We start from the raw sequence: 21656 nt of genomic DNA on the forward strand, positions 1-21656 counted from the left end.
GTCAGTAAAAAAAAACGTCTTAAATGCATTTAGAGTTTATTTAGAACTACAAATTAAATTTCTTTTAGCAATTATTGTTTTTTTAATGTCACAATTCCAACCCTGCTCCTTTATCCGGGCTTGGACCGGCAAAAGTGACCCGAAACAGGCGCTCTGGGGGAGTTATTGTTTGTTTGTGTGTGTGTGTGTGTGTGTGTGTGTGTGGTTTTAAACTTTGTGGTCCACAAAACAACATAACAGTAAAAGAAGAACTGACTGCGTTACAGTCAGTGCGGGAGCCCTGCCCTGATAGCGGCCTGTGAGCGCTTTGGCACGGGCGAGGTGCCCACCGCAGCACCCGCTGCTTATTGAGAGTAAAGTCGTCATAAATAAGTCTCTAATAACGCCAGAAAAAGTCGCCAGATTTGTCGCTAGTCGCGTTTCAGAAAAAAAGTCGCTAAGGTGGCCTGAAAACTCGCTAAATATAGCGACAAAGTCGCTAAGTTGGCAACACTGGGAAGTAGTAAAGTTTGGGAAAAGAAAAACTACGGAAATCCCAGTTTAGAAGACAGGAAGGAGACTGTGCGCTCTGGAAGTGAAACCGACCCGTGAATGCATCATTGTGTGTGACAGTAACGTTAACGACAACGTAAGTTTTACATTATGTAACTTTAAAAAAAAGATGTTTGCTGACGTATTAATGGTGTCAGAAGCGACACAACAGCACCGGTAACTTTTGATGTCAACTACACACTAACAACCGCTAAACTGCGGTTTTAAACAGAGCCGAGGTTGTTGTATGACAACAGACATCAGACAGGCTGGTCTGGCTATTTCAGAAACTGCTGGTCTTCTGGGACTTTTCCACACAATCATCTCTAGGGTTTGATGGTATCGTCTGAAAAACAGAAAATATTGATGCTATAAGTCAGGGGAGAATCAACAGAATGCTTTGAGCTGATATCAGAGCAACACTAACTCAAAGAACCGCTGATTACAACCAAGGTGTGCAGAAGAGCTCTGAATGCACAACTTGATGCAGAAGCAGCAGAAGACCAGACTGGAAGTCACTCATGTAGGGTGATAAGAGAACAGTGAGGCTACACAAATGCAAACACCAAAACTGACGCTGGAAGAGTGCAAAAAATGGTGGCAGGTGTGATTTATCTCGATTTCTCGTCCACATTCAATTCAATCGAATTAAATTCTGTTCAGTTTTATTTATATAGTGCAACAGTGCATCTTATATCATCTGTATCATGAAGAACTGACGATGTTCTGCAAGCAAAAGAGCAGTCCAAGTACTTTGTACTAGCAAGGTGTAACTAATGAAGTGGCCACCGAGTATACATGGCCTGGTGAAATTTAATCATTATAATCAGGCTCTAATAAACTGGATAAATCAAAAGACTGATATATACAAATGTTTTTTTAAAGATAGGTTATGGTTGTTATTCCCAGGTTTGATATGAACCGAGGTTTATTTTAGTTTGACATGACATAACGGGATTTTCTGTGTTATACAGACACCTTGTGGTGAGTAGGGTGAGTGAAGTCCTCGCTTACACAGGAACTGAAATGTGATGCATCTCGGTGCAAAACACCCAGCCTTACAGGAAGTCACCAGAGAGAGAAAGATTCATTCGACACGTAATAATTAAAACTGATGTGCTCGTTAAGGCTGTTTTGAATATTACATATAATGTAGTTACATGTGTGCTCTAAAAGGTGTTTTCAGTCAAAATGAAACTGTTAAGAAATTTCCTTTCTTGTTTTTCGAGAGCAACTTTCAGCTGAAGACAAAAGGAAGTCACAGTTTGTGGTTAGACGCTAGTTTCATATAAGTTTATAAAAAAAGTATAATTTAAATAACCTGCAGTTTCCGTTCATCCCCTCAAATCACGCCTCAGCTACAGTTTCCAAATGGCCTGCACCATAGTAAAAGGATAACTTTGATTTTAGGAATGCATTTGTTGATGTTGGTAGTTTTTTAAAATGATTTCTTTTGTTTAGTTTTTTTCTGCACAATGAAATATCCCAGCTACGACATGCTGGCTAAGTCATAGACGACTTTAGGTCTAAAATCGTCAAATTGAGCACAATATCGAGCTTTGTCAACAGTTTAGCATCTTGCACATTCTTTCAATTCCCTAAACCCTCCTTTTATTTCACACAAATCAGCAGTTCAACTTTGTATCAACAACAAACATCTGAGTGTGGTTCACCAACACATTTCCTGTTGCCTTAACAAAAAAAGGCAGTTGTCAGAGAGCGACAGGAAAGCTGCTGTCCTGAGGTGAGTTCAGAAATGAAGCTGTCACATACGCCCATTTATACTGCAACTGCGCTCTATTTCCTTTACTGAATGTCACAGCGAAGCAGATAAATGAGTCAACTGAGACACCCAGTCTCTACATGTGCTACACGTGCAGCTCAATGGAAAATGTGGCTGTTCAAGGTCTTCAGTGTAATATGTAAGTTTTTAAGCGTTTATGTTCAATTCTGTAGTTTATAAAGAATATTTTCACTTACATGCAAATCTTAATGCAACTGAACATTGTTTGGTTCTTTGACAGATGCGGTTGCTGTTTGTGCTTCTGAGGATAACGATGGTAGGAAAAACTGTCTTTCATGCCGAGAGCAGATTTTCACACATTTGAGCAGATTGCACTGTTTTAGAAGTTGAAGATGATTTTTGGAAAAAGATTTTTTAAAACATTTTCATGTTGAGCAAAAACACCAGATTCAGTACAGAAGTTAACTGTTAAGATCATAAAGTGTCTCTTAAACCAACATTTATGCACTGAATGCCTACATGGCTGAGTCTGAGTCGAGCAAGAGCAATGTTTAGGAAGTAGAACTTGGGTAAATTTAACAAGAGGAACATGAAGTACTTTATTGTCATGAGTCTGAAAGTTCCTACAACTAGATACACACACTTATAAACTCATGTGTCCGTATTACCTCACGCCAGCCTAATCTCAATAGTCTCCTGTCATCATGCCGTAGGTTTCACTTGACAGTATTGAGAGTGGATGTATTGTGTAATTGTTTTGTATGTAGGACACAAAGGATGTTTTCCTCCTTTTTCTACATGAGAAGTGTTTTTAAGTCATTGTTTTGTCAAACTAAAAGTTCTTAAAAGTTGTGAAAAATGTATTCATTTCAATCATTCATGTCTACTAAAAAAAGAATTAGGCATCGCAGTTTGAGATTGGAGCTCTGATTTAACTGTTACCAGTGTTTTTATGAAGTCTCACCTTTACATTGTGGATATGACTCAAACCTTGTTTTTTTAAAATCTAAACTTTGCTCTCCACATCTTTTCTCTTCTTCATCCAGCAACCACCTACAGTTATAGAGAAAGTGAATCGACAGCACCTCCTCCTTTTGGTGAGATTATGACCTCAGTTTTTTTGATCATATGTACTCGTCAAACGCCACTTGCACTGTGCCGCTAACATGTCGGGCTCGTTTTTGGCTTCAGAGCTACCTTAACTGGCATGCCGAGCATCATGCACAGCCTGCACATTAGTGGGCAGCAGTACCTGCATGATGGATTTGTTTTATTTAACCACATCCGATAGGTGACGTATTTCACTGACATCTAGTCAGATCTGAATTCAGTGAACACTTCGTTGTGTTCAAGAATACAGCGCGAGTGTTTGAGCTTTGGCATGCCGTCCTGTTGAATAGATGGGTACAATTTATCAGTAAAGGAATGGGCAGGGCCAGCAACAACGGGCTACTTGAGTAAGCTTTTTAGGTGATGTCTGATTGATGCTGTAGAGTATCTAAAGACTTCCTACTGACCCATAAAACACCCCATTCAACGCAACAATTCTGAGGTTGTGTCATTACAGAAATCTAACCAATCAAAATGTTTTTTCCGGTCTTTAATTGTCAAGTTTTGGTAACTTTGGTTTCCTGTTCTTACCTGACACAATTAGCATCTGGTGTTTTTGTGCTCACATCTACTTCAGCTTTTACTGCGTTCTACATTCACAGATGCTCCTCTGTGTACTTCGTTTGTGATTATTCTTTTAGATTTACTGATATTTTTATATTACGTCTGTAGCCATCATTAGGGGGGTTTTGCTCAGATTCTGGATATACGAATGGAATCTAAACTCCCAGTTGTTTTTCTTTTAGGAGTGTAAACCCTCATTCATTCCCATTCTTTCACTTTTTTAAAGTTATTGGTAAGTATCCACTGTGCCACCAGTACATAAACTACAGCATTCATGTTTATTTACATGAGGCTGTGTGTAACTTTGGATGCATGTATAGTACTTGGATGATGTACATAGCAATTTGGCTTTCTTACTGATACTCTTTTAACCTGCAGTTAAAAGTTCTCTTTTTTTGTGTTACAGACCCACCAACACCAGGTCTGCAGCTTCAAACTGCCTGGAAAGATGTGTTTGAAGGTGAGGCGGTGGAATTTCGCTGTCACGTTGTCAGCAGCACCCCTGGCTGGACGTTTACATGGCACAGAAACAAGCAGCAGCTCCAAAATAACCCAGTTGAGATCATTAATGGGGACGGATCATCATTAAAAATCAACCCGGTCCGTCAGACGCATAAAGGATCATATACCTGCAAAGCTCACCTTACATCTAGGGGAGTGAACTCTGGATTCAGCAGCGAGGTTATGATCCAAGTTAGCGGTGAGTTTTCTTGCATGTGCATGGCATTACTTTAACTTGCATTAACAGTTTAAGAAATAACAAAGTAATAAGAGTACGACAGGCTAACAGGGTGATTCTGTCACTGTGGACAGAGCCAAACAGTCTGTTTTGGCCCTCTGCGTTGCTTCATATATACCTCACAGACGAACATGAGATTCTTATCAGTTTTCTCAAACCTCACCACAACAGTAGGTGAACACAAGTAAAATTATTGTTGTAAATAAGCAGTTGGTATTGTGAATATGCAAAATGCTAATCTTGTGTATAAGCAGGTCATACTTTGCGTTGTCCATACTGTTATTAAAACCTCAAAACTTCTTTGTACTCCGTGAAACAGCATTTTGAGAGCATCTTCCTTCCGTTATTTTCTGCATCGTCTGTCGAAACAGGATGTTGTGGCGTAGCATAAAGCACAGAGGGATGCCTCAAAAGCCGTCAGGGTGTTAGAACATAGGTGGAGCTGTGAGGGAAAGAATAAGATCATTTGTGTAAAAGGACACATCCTGTTTTACACACTAAATAATAGAAATCATTGCTAGCTGCAACTGTAAAAGCATGCTATGTTAAATGGTTAATGCGTCTGCTTTCGTCAGAGATTCCAGTTCCAACTTCAACAGACACACTCAAGTGGGCACATGTGTTCCCCACCGAGAGTGTGAAGTTCAAGTGTGGGATGGGGCAGGGCGCCTGTGACTGGATGTATACATGGTAGAGAGATGGGACGCAGGTCCACGCTGATGGTACTGTGTCTTTAGATGTGAATGAGGCTCTGCTTCAGCTGGTCATATAGGAAAAAATAAGTGTAGTGGAAAAATCCAGAACAGGGCTGTCACCAGCCAAACCAGTTCTGAAGTTTCTCTCCCAGTGTGTGGTGAGTGTTAGAAATTTACACAACATCACAAACGCTTTTGTGTATTTTTACAAGGGAATTTTTCAAGTTCAGGTATAAAACATATCAAATATTATATCAAAATACAAGAGTAATTGTTTGAGGCACGTCACAATGTCCACATTAAATACTGCATAATTTTTGATTGTCATGTTCATATCCCCTCAGCTGAGAAACCCACTCTCACACTGACACGAGATCCAGAATACGATGTGATGTTTGCTGGAGAAGCGGTCACCTTCAGCTGTGCCATCAGTGTCCAGTCTGAATGGATGTACCGGTGGTACAAAGATGGCAGTCAGCTTCCTGGATCATCAGACAAACTTAAAGTTCAAATTCGTGGAACAGCAGATCAGGGATCGTATACATGCAAAGCAACAAGAGGTCAAAATTCAGCCTTCAACACTGATTCAAGTGGAGCTAAACAACTTAAAGTGCAACGTAAGTTTCTATTGACTCTTCTTCAGAATATCTGTTTGTAGTCCAGCAGGTTTGTTCCTGCTTTCATTTCAGAACCTTTTTCATGAACACTTCAGTCGCTTCTGTCTAAAATTAAAAAGACACTACTTCCTCTTTGTCTGTTCAGAAAACAAGCCTAAGCCTACAATAACTCAACAGCCAGATGCTAAAAAGCTTTACGTTGGAGAAAACGTGTCCTTTGAATGCAAAGTTGAAAACTCAGATGGATGGAGCTATGACTGGTACAAAGATGAAGCATCAATTCCCAACAACAGCAACAGTTTAAAAATGGAAGGACTCGTTTTGTTAAACGGGGGAGTTTATAAGTGCAAGGCCAAAAGAGACAAAACAGGATTCAACACAGAATTCAGTGACCAGCGGACCGTACAAATCTCTGGTGAGCTAAAGAAAGACACTTTGAAATCATGTGATTTGAGATACTTTGGGGTATTATTATGGGGAGAATCAAAACAGAAAATCTCTAATGATTTGTAAAATGATTAACAAGTCTCTTATATTTTATTTTTTAGAAATTCCTGTTCCAACTTTGAAGCTAGTAACCAAATGGCCAGATGTGTTCCCCACTGAGAGTGTAGATATGATCTGTGAGATGCAGACGGACAGCGCTGACTGGACATACGCGTTTTACAGAGATGGCACAAAGGTCCAGCATTATAATTCAGATAAGGGCAGAAATCTTTCCATCACCTCTGCTTCAACCTCAGACGGGGGAAGCTACAGCTGCTCAGGAAAACTGAAGAGCAGGGACGTCTACAGCACCAAAGGTTCTCCACTAAATCTTCATGTCTATGGTGAGATTTGTTTTCTTCTTCTGATTTTTGACACGGTTCTTCATTGAAACTTGTCTTTTTCAGTTTTGCTGTGTTAGCTGTAATTTTAAAGTAAAGGTTTAAAATGTTGCAATTGTAAGGCTGTTGACTCTCCTGCTAACAGTTAGAGAATGACAGTGATAACTCATTTACAAATGTGCAAGGTATGTTTATATAAACTCTTCTTCAGAATATTTGTTTGTAGTCCAGCAGGTTTGTTTCTGCTTTCATTTATAAAAACTCTTCTGAAGTTTCTCTCACTGTGTGGTGAGTTTTAGAAATTTACACAACATCACAAACGCTTTTGTGTATTTTTACAAAGGAACTTTTCAAGTTCAGGTATAAAACATATCAAATATTATATCAAAATACAAGAGTAATTGTTTGAGGCACGTCACAATGTCCACATTAAATACTGCATAATTTTTGATTGTCATGTTCATATCCCCTCAGCTGAGAAACCCACTCTCACACTGACACGAGATCCAGAATACGATGTGATGTTTGCTGGAGAAGCGGTCACCTTCAGCTGTGCCATCAGTGTCCAGTCTGCATGGACGTACCTGTGGTACATAAATGGCCGTCAGCTTCCTGGATCATCAGACAAACTTAAAGTTCAAATTCGTGAAACAGCAGATCAGGGATCGTATACATGCAAAGCAACAAGAGGTCAAAATTCAGCCTTCATCACTGATTCAAGTGGAGCTAAACAACTTAAAGTGCAACGTAAGTTTCTATTGACTCTTCTTCAGAATATCTGTTTGTAGTCCAGCAGGTTTGTTCCTGCTTTCATTTCAGAACCTTTTTCATGAACACTTCAGTTGCTTCTGTCTAAAATTAAAAAGACACTACTTCTTCTTTGTCTGTTCAGAAAACAAGCCTAAGCCTACAATAACTCAACAGCCAGATGCTAAAAAGCTTTACGTTGGAGAAAACGTGTCCTTTGAATGCAAAGTTGAAAACTCAGATGGATGGAGCTATGACTGGTACAAAGATGAAGCATCAATTCCCAACAACAGCAACAGTTTAAAAATGGAAGGACTCGTTTTGTTAAACGGGGGAGTTTATAAGTGCAAGGCCAAAAGAGACAAAACAGGATTCAACACAGAATTCAGTGACCAGCGGACCGTACAAATCTCTGGTGAGCTAAAGAAAGACACTTTGAAATCATGTGATTTGAGATACTTTGGGGTATTATTATGGGGAGAATCAAAACAGAAAATCTCTAATGATTTGTAAAATGATTAACAAGTCTCTTATATTTTATTTTTTAGAAATTCCTGTTCCAACTTTGAAGCTAGTAACCAAATGGCCAGATGTGTTCCCCACTGAGAGTGTAAATATGATCTGTGAGATGCAGAAGGACAGCGCTGACTGGACATACGCGTTTTACAGAGATGGCACAAAGGTCCAGCATTATAATTCAGATAAGGGCAGAAATCTTTCCATCACCTCTGCTTCAACCTCAGACGGGGGAAGCTACAGCTGCTCAGGAAAACTGAAGAGCAGGGACGTCTACAGCACCAAAGGTTCTCCACTAAATCTTCATGTCTATGGTGAGATTTGTTTTCTTCTTCTGATTTTTGACACGGTTCTTCATTGAAACTTGTCTTTTTCAGTTTTGCTGTGTTAGCTGTAATTTTAAAGTAAAGGTTTAAAATGTTGCAATTGTAAGGCTGTTGACTCTCCTGCTAACAGTTAGAGAATGACAGTGATAACTCATTTACAAATGTGCAAGGTATGTTTATATAAACTCTTCTTCAGAATATTTGTTTGTAGTCTAGCAGGTTTGTTTCTGCTTTCATTTATAAAAACTCTTCTGAAGTTTCTCTCACTGTGTGGTGAGTTTTAGAAATTTACACAACATCACAAACGCTTTTGTGTATTTTTACAAAGGAACTTTTCAAGTTCAGGTATAAAACATATCAAATATTATATCAAAATACAAGAGTAATTGTTTGAGGCACGTCACAATGTCCACATTAAATACTGCATAATTTTTGATTGTCATGTTCATATCCCCTCAGCTGAGAAACCCACTCTCACACTGACACGAGATCCAGAATACGATGTGATGTTTGCTGGAGAAGCGGTCACCTTCAGCTGTGCCATCAGTGTCCAGTCTGCATGGACGTACCTGTGGTACATAAATGGCCGTCAGCTTCCTGGATCATCAGACAAACTTAAAGTTCAAATTCGTGGAACAGCAGATCAGGGATCGTATACATGCAAAGCAACAAGAGGTCAAAATTCAGCCTTCATCACTGATTCAAGTGGAGCTAAACAACTTAAAGTGCAACGTAAGTTTCTATTGACTCTTCTTCAGAATATCTGTTTGTAGTCCAGCAGGTTTGTTCCTGCTTTCATTTCAGAACCTTTTTCATGAACACTTCAGTTGCTTCTGTCTAAAATTAAAAAGACACTACTTCTTCTTTGTCTGTTCAGAAAACAAGCCTAAGCCTACAATAACTCAACAGCCAGATGCTAAAAAGCTTTACGTTGGAGAAAACGTGTCCTTTGAATGCAAAGTTGAAAACTCAGATGGATGGAGCTATGACTGGTACAAAGATGAAGCATCAATTCCCAACAACAGCAACAGTTTAAAAATGGAAGGACTCGTTTTGTTAAACGGGGGAGTTTATAAGTGCAAGGCCAAAAGAGACAAAACAGGATTCAACACAGAATTCAGTGACCAGCGGACCGTACAAATCTCTGGTGAGCTAAAGAAAGACACTTTGAAATCATGTGATTTGAGATACTTTGGGGTATTATTATGGGGAGAATCAAAACAGAAAATCTCTAATGATTTGTAAAATGATTAACAAGTCTCTTATATTTTATTTTTTAGAAATTCCTGTTCCAACTTTGAAGCTAGTAACCAAATGGCCAGATGTGTTCCCCACTGAGAGTGTAAATATGATCTGTGAGATGCAGAAGGACAGCGCTAACTGGACATACGCGTTTTACAGAGATGGCACAAAGGTCCAGCATTATAATTCAGATAAGGGCAGAAATCTTTCCATCACCTCTGCTTCAACCTCAGACGGGGGAAGCTACAGCTGCTCAGGAAAACTGAAGAGCAGGGACGTCTACAGCACCAAAGGTTCTCCACTAAATCTTCATGTCTATGGTGAGATTTGTTTTCTTCTTCTGATTTTTGACACGGTTCTTCATTGAAACTTGTCTTTTTCAGTTTTGCTGTGTTAGCTGTAATTTTAAAGTAAAGGTTTAAAATGTTGCGAATGTAAGGCTGTTTACTCTCCTGCTAACAGTTAGACTGTGAGAGTGTTGACCCGTTTACAAATGCGACCTCATTCAATGCAAAGGTGATAAAGTCTTCAGGAAGTCAGCGGTTAATTCACATGAAGTCTAGTAAAGTTATTATTGTATTTACACACTAAAAAGTACATTAAAAATGTTGTTGTGTTTACTGTAGCATCATAGGGATGGAGCAGCATCATTGTGTAACTCTGTAACTACCTCAAATAAAAAAGTTTTTTCATCCTGGCAGAGAAGTGTTCTCGTTATGAAAATGGATATTTAAAGCAGTGCAGACTAGTTAATGGTCGTCTTACCTTTAGATCAGGTACGCCGTCTGACTTGTATTTCAGTGCTCTTGTACAACTCTCATTGTTGATTCTTATCAACCCTCAGATGCAAAACCGACAGTCACACTGGAGCAGAATCCGGCACATAATTTGATGCACTCTGAGGACTCAGTGTCCTTTAACTGTCACGTTAATGTTTCCTCTGGATGGACGTATCTGTGGTACAAAGATGGCAGCAAGTTAGACTTATCTGGAAGCAAATACAACATCACTTCTGTGGCAACAAAAGACTCTGGTTCATATAAATGCAATGTTAGCAGAGGAACAGAAAGGGTCTTCTATTCAAGCTACAGTAACAAAATAAAGCTCAACGTTGAAGGTACGTTTTTTGATTTCCTCCTTTCATTCTTCTGGTTTTGAATGTTTGTTATTCACTTCTTGGTTGCGTTTATTACAGAGCGCCCAAAGGCTTCTATAGTCCTGCTAACTGGCTGGTCAGACGTCTTCTCCACTGATAGCTTGAGTCTAAAATGTGAAGTAAAGGAGAGCACACACAACTGGATGCATTACACATGGTAATATAACAATGTTCATAATTATTAGTGCCCTGTGTAGATTCTGCTCTTTAGGAAAATTCAGCAGTAATGCAGATTTTCAATAAACTGAATTTTAATAGGTTCAAAGAGGGGGAACGAATCGATTCATTCAATGTGACACATACAGTAACTCCCAGCAATGACCCCGACCAGAGTACTTACACCTGCTGTGCACATGCTGATGAGAGACCCTTATACTCAAAATCCAGTGACTCCTTCAAGACCAAGAACCTTCGTAAGTACAACTGAGCTCTGCTAGTTATGAATCTTCTCTCAAAATAATATTCTGTCATTAATCTTGTGCTTTGTTTTGTTTTAATGTTTAGTGTTAAAGAGGCGGGTGCTTCTTTCCATCTCTGGCTGCATCGTCTTTGGTATCGCTGCGGTCTTGATAGGATGCGTGGCCCTGAGAGTCTTCCGCAAACCAAGTATGCTTTCTTATCTTTTTGACTGTGCAAATTCTAAAACTCTGTAAGAACCAACATCATAACTTTTAGAATGAATGAAAGTGGGCAAACTGAAGAGTGAAATAAAAAACCTTTAGAAAAACGATTTGCACCTAAATCTGCAGCTGCATTTGGTTGGACAGGTGCAGAAATTTTATCTATTCAGCCTGCACTTTTACCCTCGCACTGCTCTCAAAGTGTCTTTCTTGGGCATCTCTCCCACTCGACATTATTAAACAGACTACGTACCAGTAAGTTAGTGAATCATTTTGTAGCTAAAGATAAACTATTATCTTAAAGGGTTAATGGAATCCAAAATCAGCACAGTATTAAGGTGACACCCAACTTATATAAATGTCCAAATCAATACAAGTATCACAAAAACTTGAGCTGTTAATTTTCACACAGATGGTCGTGATGACAAAATGGAAGAGGTCAACCTGTTTCCGACAATGGCCGAGCTAAAGATAACTGGTAAGTTAGCACCATGTCAGTGACGTGGTTTTGGTCGCCCTTTCCAAGTATGCTGTAGATAGAGGCCGCCACAAAAAACAAAAAAAAAAGAAAGGCTGGGAAACTACCGACTTGCACATAAAAGTTTAGGTGTGACTTCCTGTATTTAACTTCTTTATTCCTCTTACTGCAGATGTGCCGTGTCCACTGGTTGAGTACATCACTGATGCCTCTCTGAATGCACCAGCTAAAGGTAAAAATAAATAAATCTCGTAATGAGTGAGCACATAAGTCCTTTTTCGAAGAAGTCGTTATCATGATTGATTCATCTGCTGCTTTTGTAACTATGTAATATGAGGAAACTGAGAATACATCACTTCCTTGGGAGAAACAAAATACTTCCTTTAAATGTCATATTTTGCAGTAAGTCTGAAACTGAAAAGTAAGAAAATCGCTGTAAGCAGAGAAGATTTGATTGACATACTTAAATAAGCGCTCAGCTGTCGTAAAAGATGCTGATTCTTTTCTTTCTTAATCCGTCTGAACAGAAGAAGAGGAGGAGAATGGCACAGTCTGCAGTGAAACAACACCCTTACCAATAACCAAGCAGGAGGACCAAGGTAATAAAGTTTAAATCACAAATGCACTTTGCTAATGCGCTTATTTTTTTAATCTGCGGTGATGATGATGATGATCCTGTGTCAGCGTTTCTAAAACATAAAACACAATTTCTCTGTTTTTCCACAAACCTGGTCTTTAGCTGCAACGACTGACAACCAGGAAACAACAGAAACCAACGGTGGGCTGAGTTCTTTTCTAAAATGAATGACGAAGTCTTTGCATCAACAACAGGCCTATCAATGAGTCAGCAGACGTACTTCAGCTCTGTGAGGCTTTAATGGTCAGTGCACACCAGAAAACAACATCTTTGTGCGATCTAGTGATGTGGCAGTCACAGGACATCTGAAACTCAGCTGAAGATCATTACAATTGATGTGAAAGGTTTTCGTTTTAGACGTACTCTGTCATGGCCCGACAGCTGGAAACTCTTCAGGGCGAGATAGTTTTAAAAAACCAGCTACTGAAAAAAATAAACATATGATAAAATATGCATGAACAGATATTTTATACACACATTTCCAAACAGCACAAAACTGTTGAGGATTTATGCATCGTTTAATTCACATTGTTTGAATGAATTTGGATTTTAAGGCACTGTTAAATAGAAAAAACATTATTTATGAGCTGAACATCATTTATAACCACTGTTCATTTTGAGTTGCTGTATATATTTTACATGTACGATGACGTGGAGGAGAATTTATTCGTTGTTCTTCAGTTAGATCTTCAGTTCTCCGAGCAAGCAGCAGATGTCAGCAGATGTAACACAGGCTGTGGTGTTGTCCAAACTTTATTTTTACCGTAACGATGAATGTCACTTTTGTTCTTTGCTTCTTGCTTCGTTTTCTAACCACTTGGATGTTGATTAGTTGATGTATTTATGTAAAAATTCAAGCATTTTAAGTTTCCACATGAATTGTGTTAATAAAAAGTATAAAATGTTGCCAAGAGTGCATAAACTAACAACATTCTGCACCGTGTGACTGCAAGAAGCACGCATTCAGCCAGTGGGAATTTCACAAGTAGTGCGATTTGTGGATCAGTCGGTGGGGAGGTCCGTGCATCTGTAGCAGTGACAAGAAAGAGGACAGAATCCACATGGAAAACCAAGTTACCATCTATAAATAAACCTGTGATGAACCAAAAACAGCATGGTGGCTCACTGCATGCACAACACACACACTGACTCACATCTACTTGAGGATATCTGCCAGTTTTTCCATATAGTAGTTGTAGTTCTCCTGACAATCCTCCCAGGGTGTAAAGCTCTGATCCTCCTTCTCCACGTACGTTTCCCACACATGCAGGAAGTCAGACGGCTTCATCATTCGCAGTTTGCAGCCGGCTCTCACCAGGCCCTTAAGCCCTTCAACTATCTCTGGCTCCTCCCACTCGAAGAGACGGGAACAGAATATACAAAGACGCATCTTTTTGCGCTGCTGGAGGATGCTGGCCAACTTGGCTGCACAGGCCACACAGGGACTAGATGATACATACCATGTGACATCACACTCTAGAGAGGCATTAGGGAGCACCTACAGATGTGGGAGTCGAGGTTTGAGTCTAGTTTGTATTATGAAGTTAGAAATGAGAAAACTAGAGTTCACATTTGGGCACAATGGCATTACCTGTTCAAAGAAGGCCACCTCAGCATGAGCGGTGGCATGTTCGTCCTCCATGTAACCTTTCAGAGGCTCTGCGCTGCCTCCTGCTGTATCCACTCTGAAACACAGGAGGGTTTTGTTCCTCCCTGATGAGTACTCCACATTCCTGAACTGAAACTTGAAGTAGAATGGGCTCATCTGTTCCCTGGTAGAGTAAAAGTGTGAGTTTTAACAAAGACGCCCTTTTGCCTTGTGAGTGAATCTAAAAGGAAGTGGTTTACTGGCAGAAACTGCTCTCATTATCAGGGTCAAAAGGTTTGTCCTCTGTCACCTCTCATTGTGGTTCATGACAGTGCAATGTGAGAAAAAGTCACAAATGACTTTCCAGGTGGGCAGACGTGCACTTGCTTGCCTAAGCATGGGTTGCTCATTTTGTGATGATCCAAACTAAAGTAATAAATAAAATGAAAAATAAAGAGCCAACGACTGAACGTTATGGCCTAAAGAACCTATACCAGCCAACTCCACCTGCCCGGACTTAATAATCTACTGTTCTACTGCACAAGGAGAGCCAGATGGATCACACAAAATAGATCTCATATAATGTTGATGGCGCTTTGCTTTGACAGCACATAGTCATAGGACAGATACGGGAAACAGATGCTAGGCAGGGGGATATATCTGGGGCCGGCTTCAGTGTTCACTTCGTGACTCATCCCTATTCTTACCACTACGCTAATAACAGCATGTGCAAGTCACCAGTTTCCTGTCTCATTGAAATCAAGTAAAGAACATGCACTTTAGAACAATATGACTTATACATAGAAAGGACTTCATCTATAAGATAAAACATGCTTGTGTTAAAGACTAAAACAGGTTAGTGGGACACACTGTTTTGAACTCCTTTATGGCATACGCAGTCAATTTTACCCACCCTGTGACGATCTCAAACGGAGGCAGTTCTATAGGCTGAAACTCCCCATTTTCATCACTGCTTTTTGCGTCTGCGCCTGCTGCCCCCTCACTTTCCCCATTCCTCTTCTCTTCATCTGTCTTTGGCTGCTCAGGGACCTTCTCTGGTTTCTTCTGGGGTTTTTCTGGCTTTTTTGCCGTATTCTCGTTCACCTTTTCCTTTTCTTTGTCCTTCTCACTATTCGTTTTGCTTTCCGCCTTCTTTTCTTTCCTCTTGACGCTGAACCGGCTGTTTCTGTCCGCCATGATTCTGTGCAAGTAGGTGACGGTGTCGGATGAAGAGCAGGGGTGAAAAGGAGAGAGAGAGACAGATGGGGAGGGGTGGAGGGTATAAGTGGAGTCATGACCCTAGTGCATTACAGAAATAGCACCTATTGTGTGCTAAGGTTGGAGTCAAAACATGTGCATATCTGACCAGGGTAGGGGGTAGGTGGCTCAGTTAACTAAGTCCCCTGCCTACAGTGGCCTGGCTATTAAAAGGCCAAATGACCAAACATGACTGACTGCCAGTGTGTGCGTGTGGTGAAAGGGACAAGACGAGCCTTAAATTTCTTCCATAATTTAGGCAATGTCCAAAAAATGAAAGACAAACCAAACAGCGTGCACAAATGTGCCGCCTCAAGCACGAGTGCTTTTCAATCCATCAGGCTTTCTAACTGTCAGCAGGCCAGCAACAGGCAGGTTATTAATAACACTGCTTGGCTGAGTGTGCGTGTCTGTGTGTACGGGGTAACCAGGGCTTTCAAGATACTAAACACCGCTTCTGTTTGTGCCAACTCCGATGTCCTGCAGCCCATTAGGCATTAGGAAGGCCAGCTAAAGGGCACCTCAAATAGGAGAGTATTTGGAGCAGAGCAGCACAAGCAAATGCAAACTCAGTGTGTAAAAGAGGGTTTGTCTCTGTGCTGTGAATAAGAGTGCGAGAGTGTGCAGTGGCCTAGTGTGCATGTGCCCGTGAACAATCAATCTATGAAATCACCCTGCATCAATATGGTGCTTTGCTGAGGCCATCGTGCAGGGGAGAGGGAAGAATTGGTTTTGTAAGGGTGTGAGCATTTTGTGTGTCTGTGTGCGGATGGAAAATGTCCTTCTGCACTGCAGATGTAATAACTTGAGGTATAAGGACCAGGGAGGGAGTGAGGGGGCAGTTCAATTACAATTTCCTCCCCCTCCCCCGGTCTCACTGTCTGCCAAGTAATTCATTTCAGAGGCAATTACCAACAGGGCTGCATCCCAGCCCAGTCGTCTAACTCAAATGGATGAGCTGTCACAGCTGGGGAGGGGCAGGTGGGTGCCTCAAGCTGCTCCACATATACTAACAAAGAACAACAACAACACACCCATGGAAAGCTGGGAAAACACGCGCTTCAAAGATGAACACAGTGGCACGTCCACACAGATATCTAGTTCCATATCTAAATCCAGAGACGTCCCGGGGTGATAACCATTAAGATCACAGCAATCTTTGATAATTATGATCTATGAGGGGGATCTCTTTGTATCGCCCACAGATTAGCACATTGATTTTCAAAAACAAAAACTGTTACACTGGGTTTTTTTCTCTTTTTTTTGCAGGTAATAATAATAAATAGATGTAAGCCTTGTGAGAGCACTATCAGGGGTTCATCTTCAGACTGACTGATGCTGTTGTTTATGGTCACTTTATTGATCACAGCTCCTTAATTGAGGCACTGAAACGCTTCATCCCTTTAATGTGGTATTATAGAACAAATGTACAGTAGCTGCATGCAGTCCTGACATTTATTTCTCAGGTCTTTAGAAATAAGATTTTGTGAGGCTTGTTGCCTGTGATAAGGGAAGAGGGAGGGGGTGCAGGATGTGACTGCTGCCTGCCTGCTGACTCAAATTTAACTGTAATGGAATTATTGCAATTACCCAGCCTCCCTGCAGGCCCAGCCCAGAGTAAGAAAGCAAAAAAAGGCTAACACACACTACTTTATTCCCTGTTTTCCTTCGTAAGGATGCTCTGCAAAATTATTTCAAAATATCTATGTGAAGTTCAACAAAGAAAAATCTTTGTCGTGGCACAAACAGTCATTCCTTGCTAGTCTTCTGTGACAGACACAGGGTCAAACCCATTTCACTTCCTCAAAGTTCACATGAAATTGAAAAAAGGAGGGTGGGGGGGTGCTGATAATAAAAATGAAATGAAATTCACCTCTCCTCTGAAGGATTGACAGAGGACGATATAAATAAGGGTCAAAATGATACACATGAAGCACAATCCATGTCTTCTTCAAAATAAATACGAAGAATTTTGGCTTACGAAAGACCTTCTGGAACAAATTCATTTCGTAAGTCGGGGGTCCACCGTATATAACAAACAGCGTGTCACATGAGGACATGTGCATTCACTGACATCTGCAAACTGCACACACCCGCAGCGTTAAAGTAAGTGAAACTAATTTATTATCATCTCCCAGTGATGAGGCACACACACATAGTTAAAACAAAGATTGAACCCCGCATTAACATACTGTTGAGCAGTTGATGACTTCCTTTAAAAATCGAAATAATGAATCACAACCTAAAGCTAAAAAAAACACGAGTTGCTACAGTGTGCAAAACTTGACTAGCTGGTTATTGTTGGTTTGTCAGTGTTGACTGATGGATACATGAGAAAGAGGGAGATCTGTGGTTGTCTGGAGACCCTGATCAGGCAAAATAATGTCAAAGTAAATGCTTTAGTATGGATCTGCTTCCAGCAAACTCAGTCCACAGCATGTGGTGCGATAGTCTGTAGGCTACGAGGGGAAGCAGACAGCCATCCACGCCCGCTGTAGCCGGGAAAACCGATCTTGAGGATTAAAATGAGCTGCAGCTCTGAAATTCTTCTTGGTGATTCGTTCTATCTGATATGAAATCATGTGCAGTATGAGGATTATGTTATGGTGCTAGCTCAGGTTCCCTTAGAATGGTATGGAGGTTAGAATCCAAGAAGTTACTTAACTGCAAGTGTAAAGAGCTCTAAGTCCATAATAATCTGTAGTTGGCTTTGAGGTAGATGAGCGTCTCCAGGTTCTTTGGTAAGACACAGCCTCTCTCTGGCAGCAGGAAGCGTCCAGCTGTAGTGAAAATGCTCTCCACCACAGTACCACAAACAGGTATGGTAAAAGCTCTCTTGGCCACCTGGGCAAGCAGAGGGAAGTCAATAGCTTTACGTCGCCAGTAATGCAAAGCCTCCTCGTCTGTGGGTTCCTCACGTAGGTAGATAGCCAATTCCTGTTCTAGGCTCTTGGCCTGTGTCGTGGGTCTCTGCTTGATGAAAGAGAACAACTTGCAGGGCCGAGAAAGTGAGGAGATCGGTGATGGAGCTGGGGCAGGAGGAGTGTGGGACTGTGGATGAAGGTCTGTGTTGAGATTTACGGGGCTGGAGGCTGTGGAGTGTTTGGATACCTCCTCTATGATAACTTGTCTGTGCCAGTCAGGGTTACTGCTCCAAGTAAGTTTGAACTGGGGGTCCAGGGTGGTGGCAGTGATGTAGAGGGGGTTCTCCAGGATAGGCGCAAGGAGACGCTCTACAGCCTGGCTGAGGCCCACAACCAGGGAGGGGCAGTGGGGGGTGGACGTCTCGGACAGATGCTTGCGGAGGCCGAGAACACAAGGCAGAGCGAGACTGATAGACACATGTCTGTCCGTCTGTGCGTCTGCTTGTCTGTCTCCGTGCACCATATCCCAGGCCTCAGTGAAGGGCTCCAGAGTGTCCGTGAACTCCCTCAGCAGGGCTCTCTCTGTACCACCCAGCCCCAGTTCCCCTGGACCGCTCATCTCCTCCAGGAAATCCACAGAGTCCAGCAGCCGCCGAAGGACCTTTATCAAAGCAGACAAATACATAAAGATTATTAACGATGCCAACCAAGACTGTGGTCATATCTCAGTGTCATAATGTAAACCTTGAATTAATGGTATTATGCATTTATTTTGCTAGCAACACTTTCTTTGTGCACCTTCTGCTTAACATACTGCTCATGTTAAATGTTTGAAGCTGATGCAATCTGTTTATTTGGTGACATTACTAATATGTAACCCTAACGTTAACTTGCCTTAAGCTGAGCAGCCCAGTCTTGTGCTGCCTCTGGGAAATTTCCTTGTCCCCCCATCATCAACCCTGGACCATCGAACACTTGGCTGAGCTTCTCAGGTGGGACGGCAGAGGTAATGTAGTTGTAGAAACAGGCTGCCTTTGCCAGTGTGGACGAGAGCTGTGGACAAGAGCGCAGCCCTTCCCTGACACACTGTTCAAGAGAGCGAGAGAAACAGTCCACCCGAGAAACGCCCAAACCCTGCTCCCATGTGTATTCCCATTCTCCTTCTTCTCCAGCGTCGCCGTGGCCATTCCTGATCTCTTCTCGCTCCACATTGTTACTACCGTCCACCTCTTCTTCATCATTTCCATCTTGGCCGTTACCGAGAGGAGGTGAAAGCAGAAAACCGGGAAGGCAGCATGGCTTTCCGCTTGTTCTCGTCGGCAGGAGAGGGTCTGCCACAACACGAAATGCTCTGCCTGACACGCCATGAGAGTGACATACTTCATCAAATTCGGAAAGTATGCGATTCCCAGAGCTGCCACCAGTCAGTGGAAGGCACGCCAGGAGAGATGAGCGCATTTGCCACTCAGATGTAAGAAAATGGCAGGTGACACCAAGGTACCTATAGAGAGAGAGAAGTGGAGTCTTCAGTAAAGGGATTCAAACCAAGTTCCCATTTTGTAGTTTCTGGCTTGTTTTACCTCCTTACCCTGAAGTGACTCCAGATAATCCTCCCCAGAGATCCAGGCTGAGGCTAAGGGCGTGTGCTGAGGCCAAGGCCTGACGGGTGGCCAGCTGGGCCTGGTAGGCGTAGGCTGGAAGAAGTTGGCTTTGGATGTAATGCTGGGGCTCAGGGGTGTAACGTGGCTCCAGGAGCTGAAGCAACTCTCTGAAGCCTTGATTTTCCACTATGGACACTGGCTGGAGATCACGCACGATCATCTTAGCTATAGCCTCAGAAATCAGAACCTGTAGTTTAAAAAGAAACACCACAAATTGCACTTTTTAAAAATAGCTAATGATTCTACTGCAATGTCTCAATAAATCATCTGTTACATTTGCAACATTGCAAGCTCCAGCGCTAACGGGCTACAACACACCTGACGTGGATCATGTCTGTCAAATTTGGTCACCCCTCCTCCAGAGCCTCCTCCTACTCCTCCCTCAAGAGTTCCCATTCCTCCAACAACTCCACTTGCTACTCCTCCACCTCCTCCTCCCACTCCAGCACTAATAGGGAGTGTGTAGCGGGTATTCCCTCCATTGGCGTTGAAACTGTGCAGGGAAGCAGAGGAGTAGCCCTCTCTCTTCATATCCTTCCTTTTGACAAAGTCATCATACATAGCCTGGTGCTTACGCTGAATGGAGAGAGACAGAGGAGCATGAGGTTGTTATAGTTCATTTCTATACCTCTACACAGCATGCTGAGTACATTTCTGCAGGAGATGATAAGGTATAGGTAACCCCCATCCCTCCCCTCCACTCTGTTTCCCCTTGCAGAGAAGCAACAGACTGCCTGTACAGTTAGGTTTTTACAGCTAATCCTCCAGAGCTGTCGTAGAGCCAGCTGCTTCTGCTGCTCCTGACAAGAACAAGATGAGCCAGATGTTAACAGCCACATGTACAATTTTATTCGGTTACCTTAAGGTGCGTTACGAAGTTGGACGTGACGCTCCGTTTCGCCTGGATCCTGGTGCCACAAGCCTTACAGTTGGACTCGATTTTCCCATTTTCCCCTTCGAACACAATGTTAAAGTAATCCAGAATAGAGACCTTGGAAACTGACGCCATTGGAGCAGACAGTTCCTCCGCTCCGGAGTGAAATCAACTTGCAATCAAAGGCAATCTGAGTCCGAGGTATCAATCTCACCTCGCCTCTGATCATGAGCGCAGGCCTGAGTGTTTACTTCTCAGTCCCTTATCACACATCACAAATGTTGCTCCCAGTTGCGCAGACAAAAGAAAAATTGTATTTCGAGCAGGAGTTGCGTCGCTCGCACGTCCAAAATCGGACACGATCAGGCTGCACAGTCTGCTGCGGATGTCTGGACACATCAATAATAACACTGAGGCCACATCCGTTGTTTCTGCGCTCCCATCCGTCGTTCGGACGCAAAGCGCTGCGTTTCACGGAGGCATATAGGGAGTATTATAATTGGACCAGGAAGTACACACAATAAACGGGACTTTCGGTTCCCATTTCGGTAGTTCCCGGTAATGTTCGGCTGTCCCCAGTGAAACTGCTGGCGTCGGAGGGTGGTGGCGCTCGGTCAAATGTTTTCAATTATGCTCATGTCGGTATGATAACAGCCAGAGTTTCTCCGGATGTACAGCATCATTTCCCAAAAATGTAAATTAGGTCTGCGTCTCTGGCTTGGTAATAATATAAATAGAAAACATATAAATAGAAAACACTCATACTGACTTGCACATAGCATCGTGTCGTGTTTTACATATGAAACATGGTGGGTGTGAAAATTCTGAGCGCATTTTAAAGACAATAAATCACGGTGACTTTT

At 41.9% G+C, this 21656-nt stretch overlaps 3 protein-coding genes across 5 annotated transcripts; 1 reads left to right on the top strand and 2 right to left on the bottom strand.

The window, feature by feature from the left end:
* The first annotated feature begins 423 nt into the window (after positions 1 to 423).
* Positions 424 to 13455, top strand: LOC309697505 (obscurin). Of its 2 annotated transcripts, XM_082519440.1 has the most exons (23): positions 424 to 628; positions 2161 to 2275; positions 2354 to 2453; positions 2556 to 2591; positions 3322 to 3372; positions 4356 to 4649; positions 5728 to 6000; positions 6146 to 6415; positions 6549 to 6830; positions 7302 to 7574; positions 7720 to 7989; positions 8123 to 8404; positions 8876 to 9148; positions 9294 to 9563; positions 9697 to 9978; positions 10503 to 10775; positions 10854 to 10971; positions 11073 to 11227; positions 11319 to 11420; positions 11847 to 11912; positions 12085 to 12144; positions 12440 to 12511; positions 12652 to 13455. In XM_082519440.1, the coding sequence occupies exons 3-23, from the start codon at positions 2366 to 2368 to the stop codon at positions 12714 to 12716; spliced, it is 3855 nt and encodes a 1284-aa protein (XP_082375566.1). In that variant the 5' UTR covers positions 424 to 628; positions 2161 to 2275; positions 2354 to 2365; the 3' UTR covers positions 12717 to 13455. The 2 variants fall into 2 exon arrangements, with proteins under 2 accessions (XP_082375566.1, XP_082375567.1); XM_082519441.1 differs by lacking the exons at positions 424 to 628; positions 2161 to 2275 and having other exon boundaries at positions 2282 to 2453.
* On the bottom strand, positions 12770 to 18122 carry apobec2b (apolipoprotein B mRNA editing enzyme, catalytic polypeptide-like 2b). Of its 2 annotated transcripts, none has more exons than XM_082519444.1 (5): positions 18060 to 18122; positions 15051 to 15338; positions 14141 to 14234; positions 13704 to 14047; positions 12770 to 13576 (listed from the first exon to the last, which is right to left on the bottom strand). In XM_082519444.1, the coding sequence occupies exons 2-4, from the start codon at positions 15332 to 15334 to the stop codon at positions 13706 to 13708; spliced, it is 720 nt and encodes a 239-aa protein (XP_082375570.1). In that variant the 5' UTR covers positions 15335 to 15338; positions 18060 to 18122; the 3' UTR covers positions 12770 to 13576; positions 13704 to 13705. The 2 variants fall into 2 exon arrangements, with proteins under 2 accessions (XP_082375570.1, XP_082375569.1); XM_082519443.1 differs by having other exon boundaries at positions 14141 to 14321.
* On the bottom strand, positions 15388 to 21430 carry LOC309697506 (zinc finger BED domain-containing protein 4). Its single transcript, XM_082519442.1, has 5 exons — positions 20779 to 21430; positions 20238 to 20495; positions 19847 to 20106; positions 19153 to 19759; positions 15388 to 18919 (listed from the first exon to the last, which is right to left on the bottom strand). The coding sequence occupies exons 1-5, from the start codon at positions 20926 to 20928 to the stop codon at positions 18077 to 18079; spliced, it is 2118 nt and encodes a 705-aa protein (XP_082375568.1). The 5' UTR covers positions 20929 to 21430; the 3' UTR covers positions 15388 to 18076.
* Between the last annotated feature and the right edge of the window lie 226 nt (positions 21431 to 21656).

This window comes from Aulonocara stuartgranti (assembly GCF_965226115.1).
Source record: "Aulonocara stuartgranti genome assembly, chromosome: 20".
Lineage (NCBI taxonomy): Eukaryota > Metazoa > Chordata > Actinopteri > Cichliformes > Cichlidae > Aulonocara > Aulonocara stuartgranti.

Bases quoted from the DNA above. Each gene is read 5' to 3' on its own strand.
- LOC309697505 (XM_082519440.1), top strand. From the start codon at position 2,366: ATGAGTCAACTGAGACACCCAGTCTCTACATGTGCTACACGTGCAGCT. The intron at 6,416-6,548 runs GTGAGCTAAAGA...TTTATTTTTTAG, and splicing joins GCGGACCGTACAAATCTCTG to AAATTCCTGTTCCAACTTTG. The intron at 7,990-8,122 runs GTGAGCTAAAGA...TTTATTTTTTAG, and splicing joins GCGGACCGTACAAATCTCTG to AAATTCCTGTTCCAACTTTG.
- apobec2b (XM_082519443.1), bottom strand. From the start codon at position 15,334: ATGGCGGACAGAAACAGCCGGTTCAGCGTCAAGAGGAAAGAAAAGAAG. The intron at 14,322-15,050 runs GTGGGTAAAATT...TTACTCTACCAG, and splicing joins CCGTTTGAGATCGTCACAGG to GGAACAGATGAGCCCATTCT. The intron at 14,048-14,140 runs GTAATGCCATTG...CCACATCTGTAG, and splicing joins AGGTGGCCTTCTTTGAACAG to GTGCTCCCTAATGCCTCTCT.
- LOC309697506 (XM_082519442.1), bottom strand. From the start codon at position 20,928: ATGGCGTCAGTTTCCAAGGTCTCTATTCTGGATTACTTTAACATTGTG. The intron at 20,107-20,237 runs GTGTGTTGTAGC...TTTAAACTACAG, and splicing joins ACAGACATGATCCACGTCAG to GTTCTGATTTCTGAGGCTAT. The intron at 19,760-19,846 runs GTAAGGAGGTAA...CTCTCTCTATAG, and splicing joins TTATCTGGAGTCACTTCAGG to GTACCTTGGTGTCACCTGCC.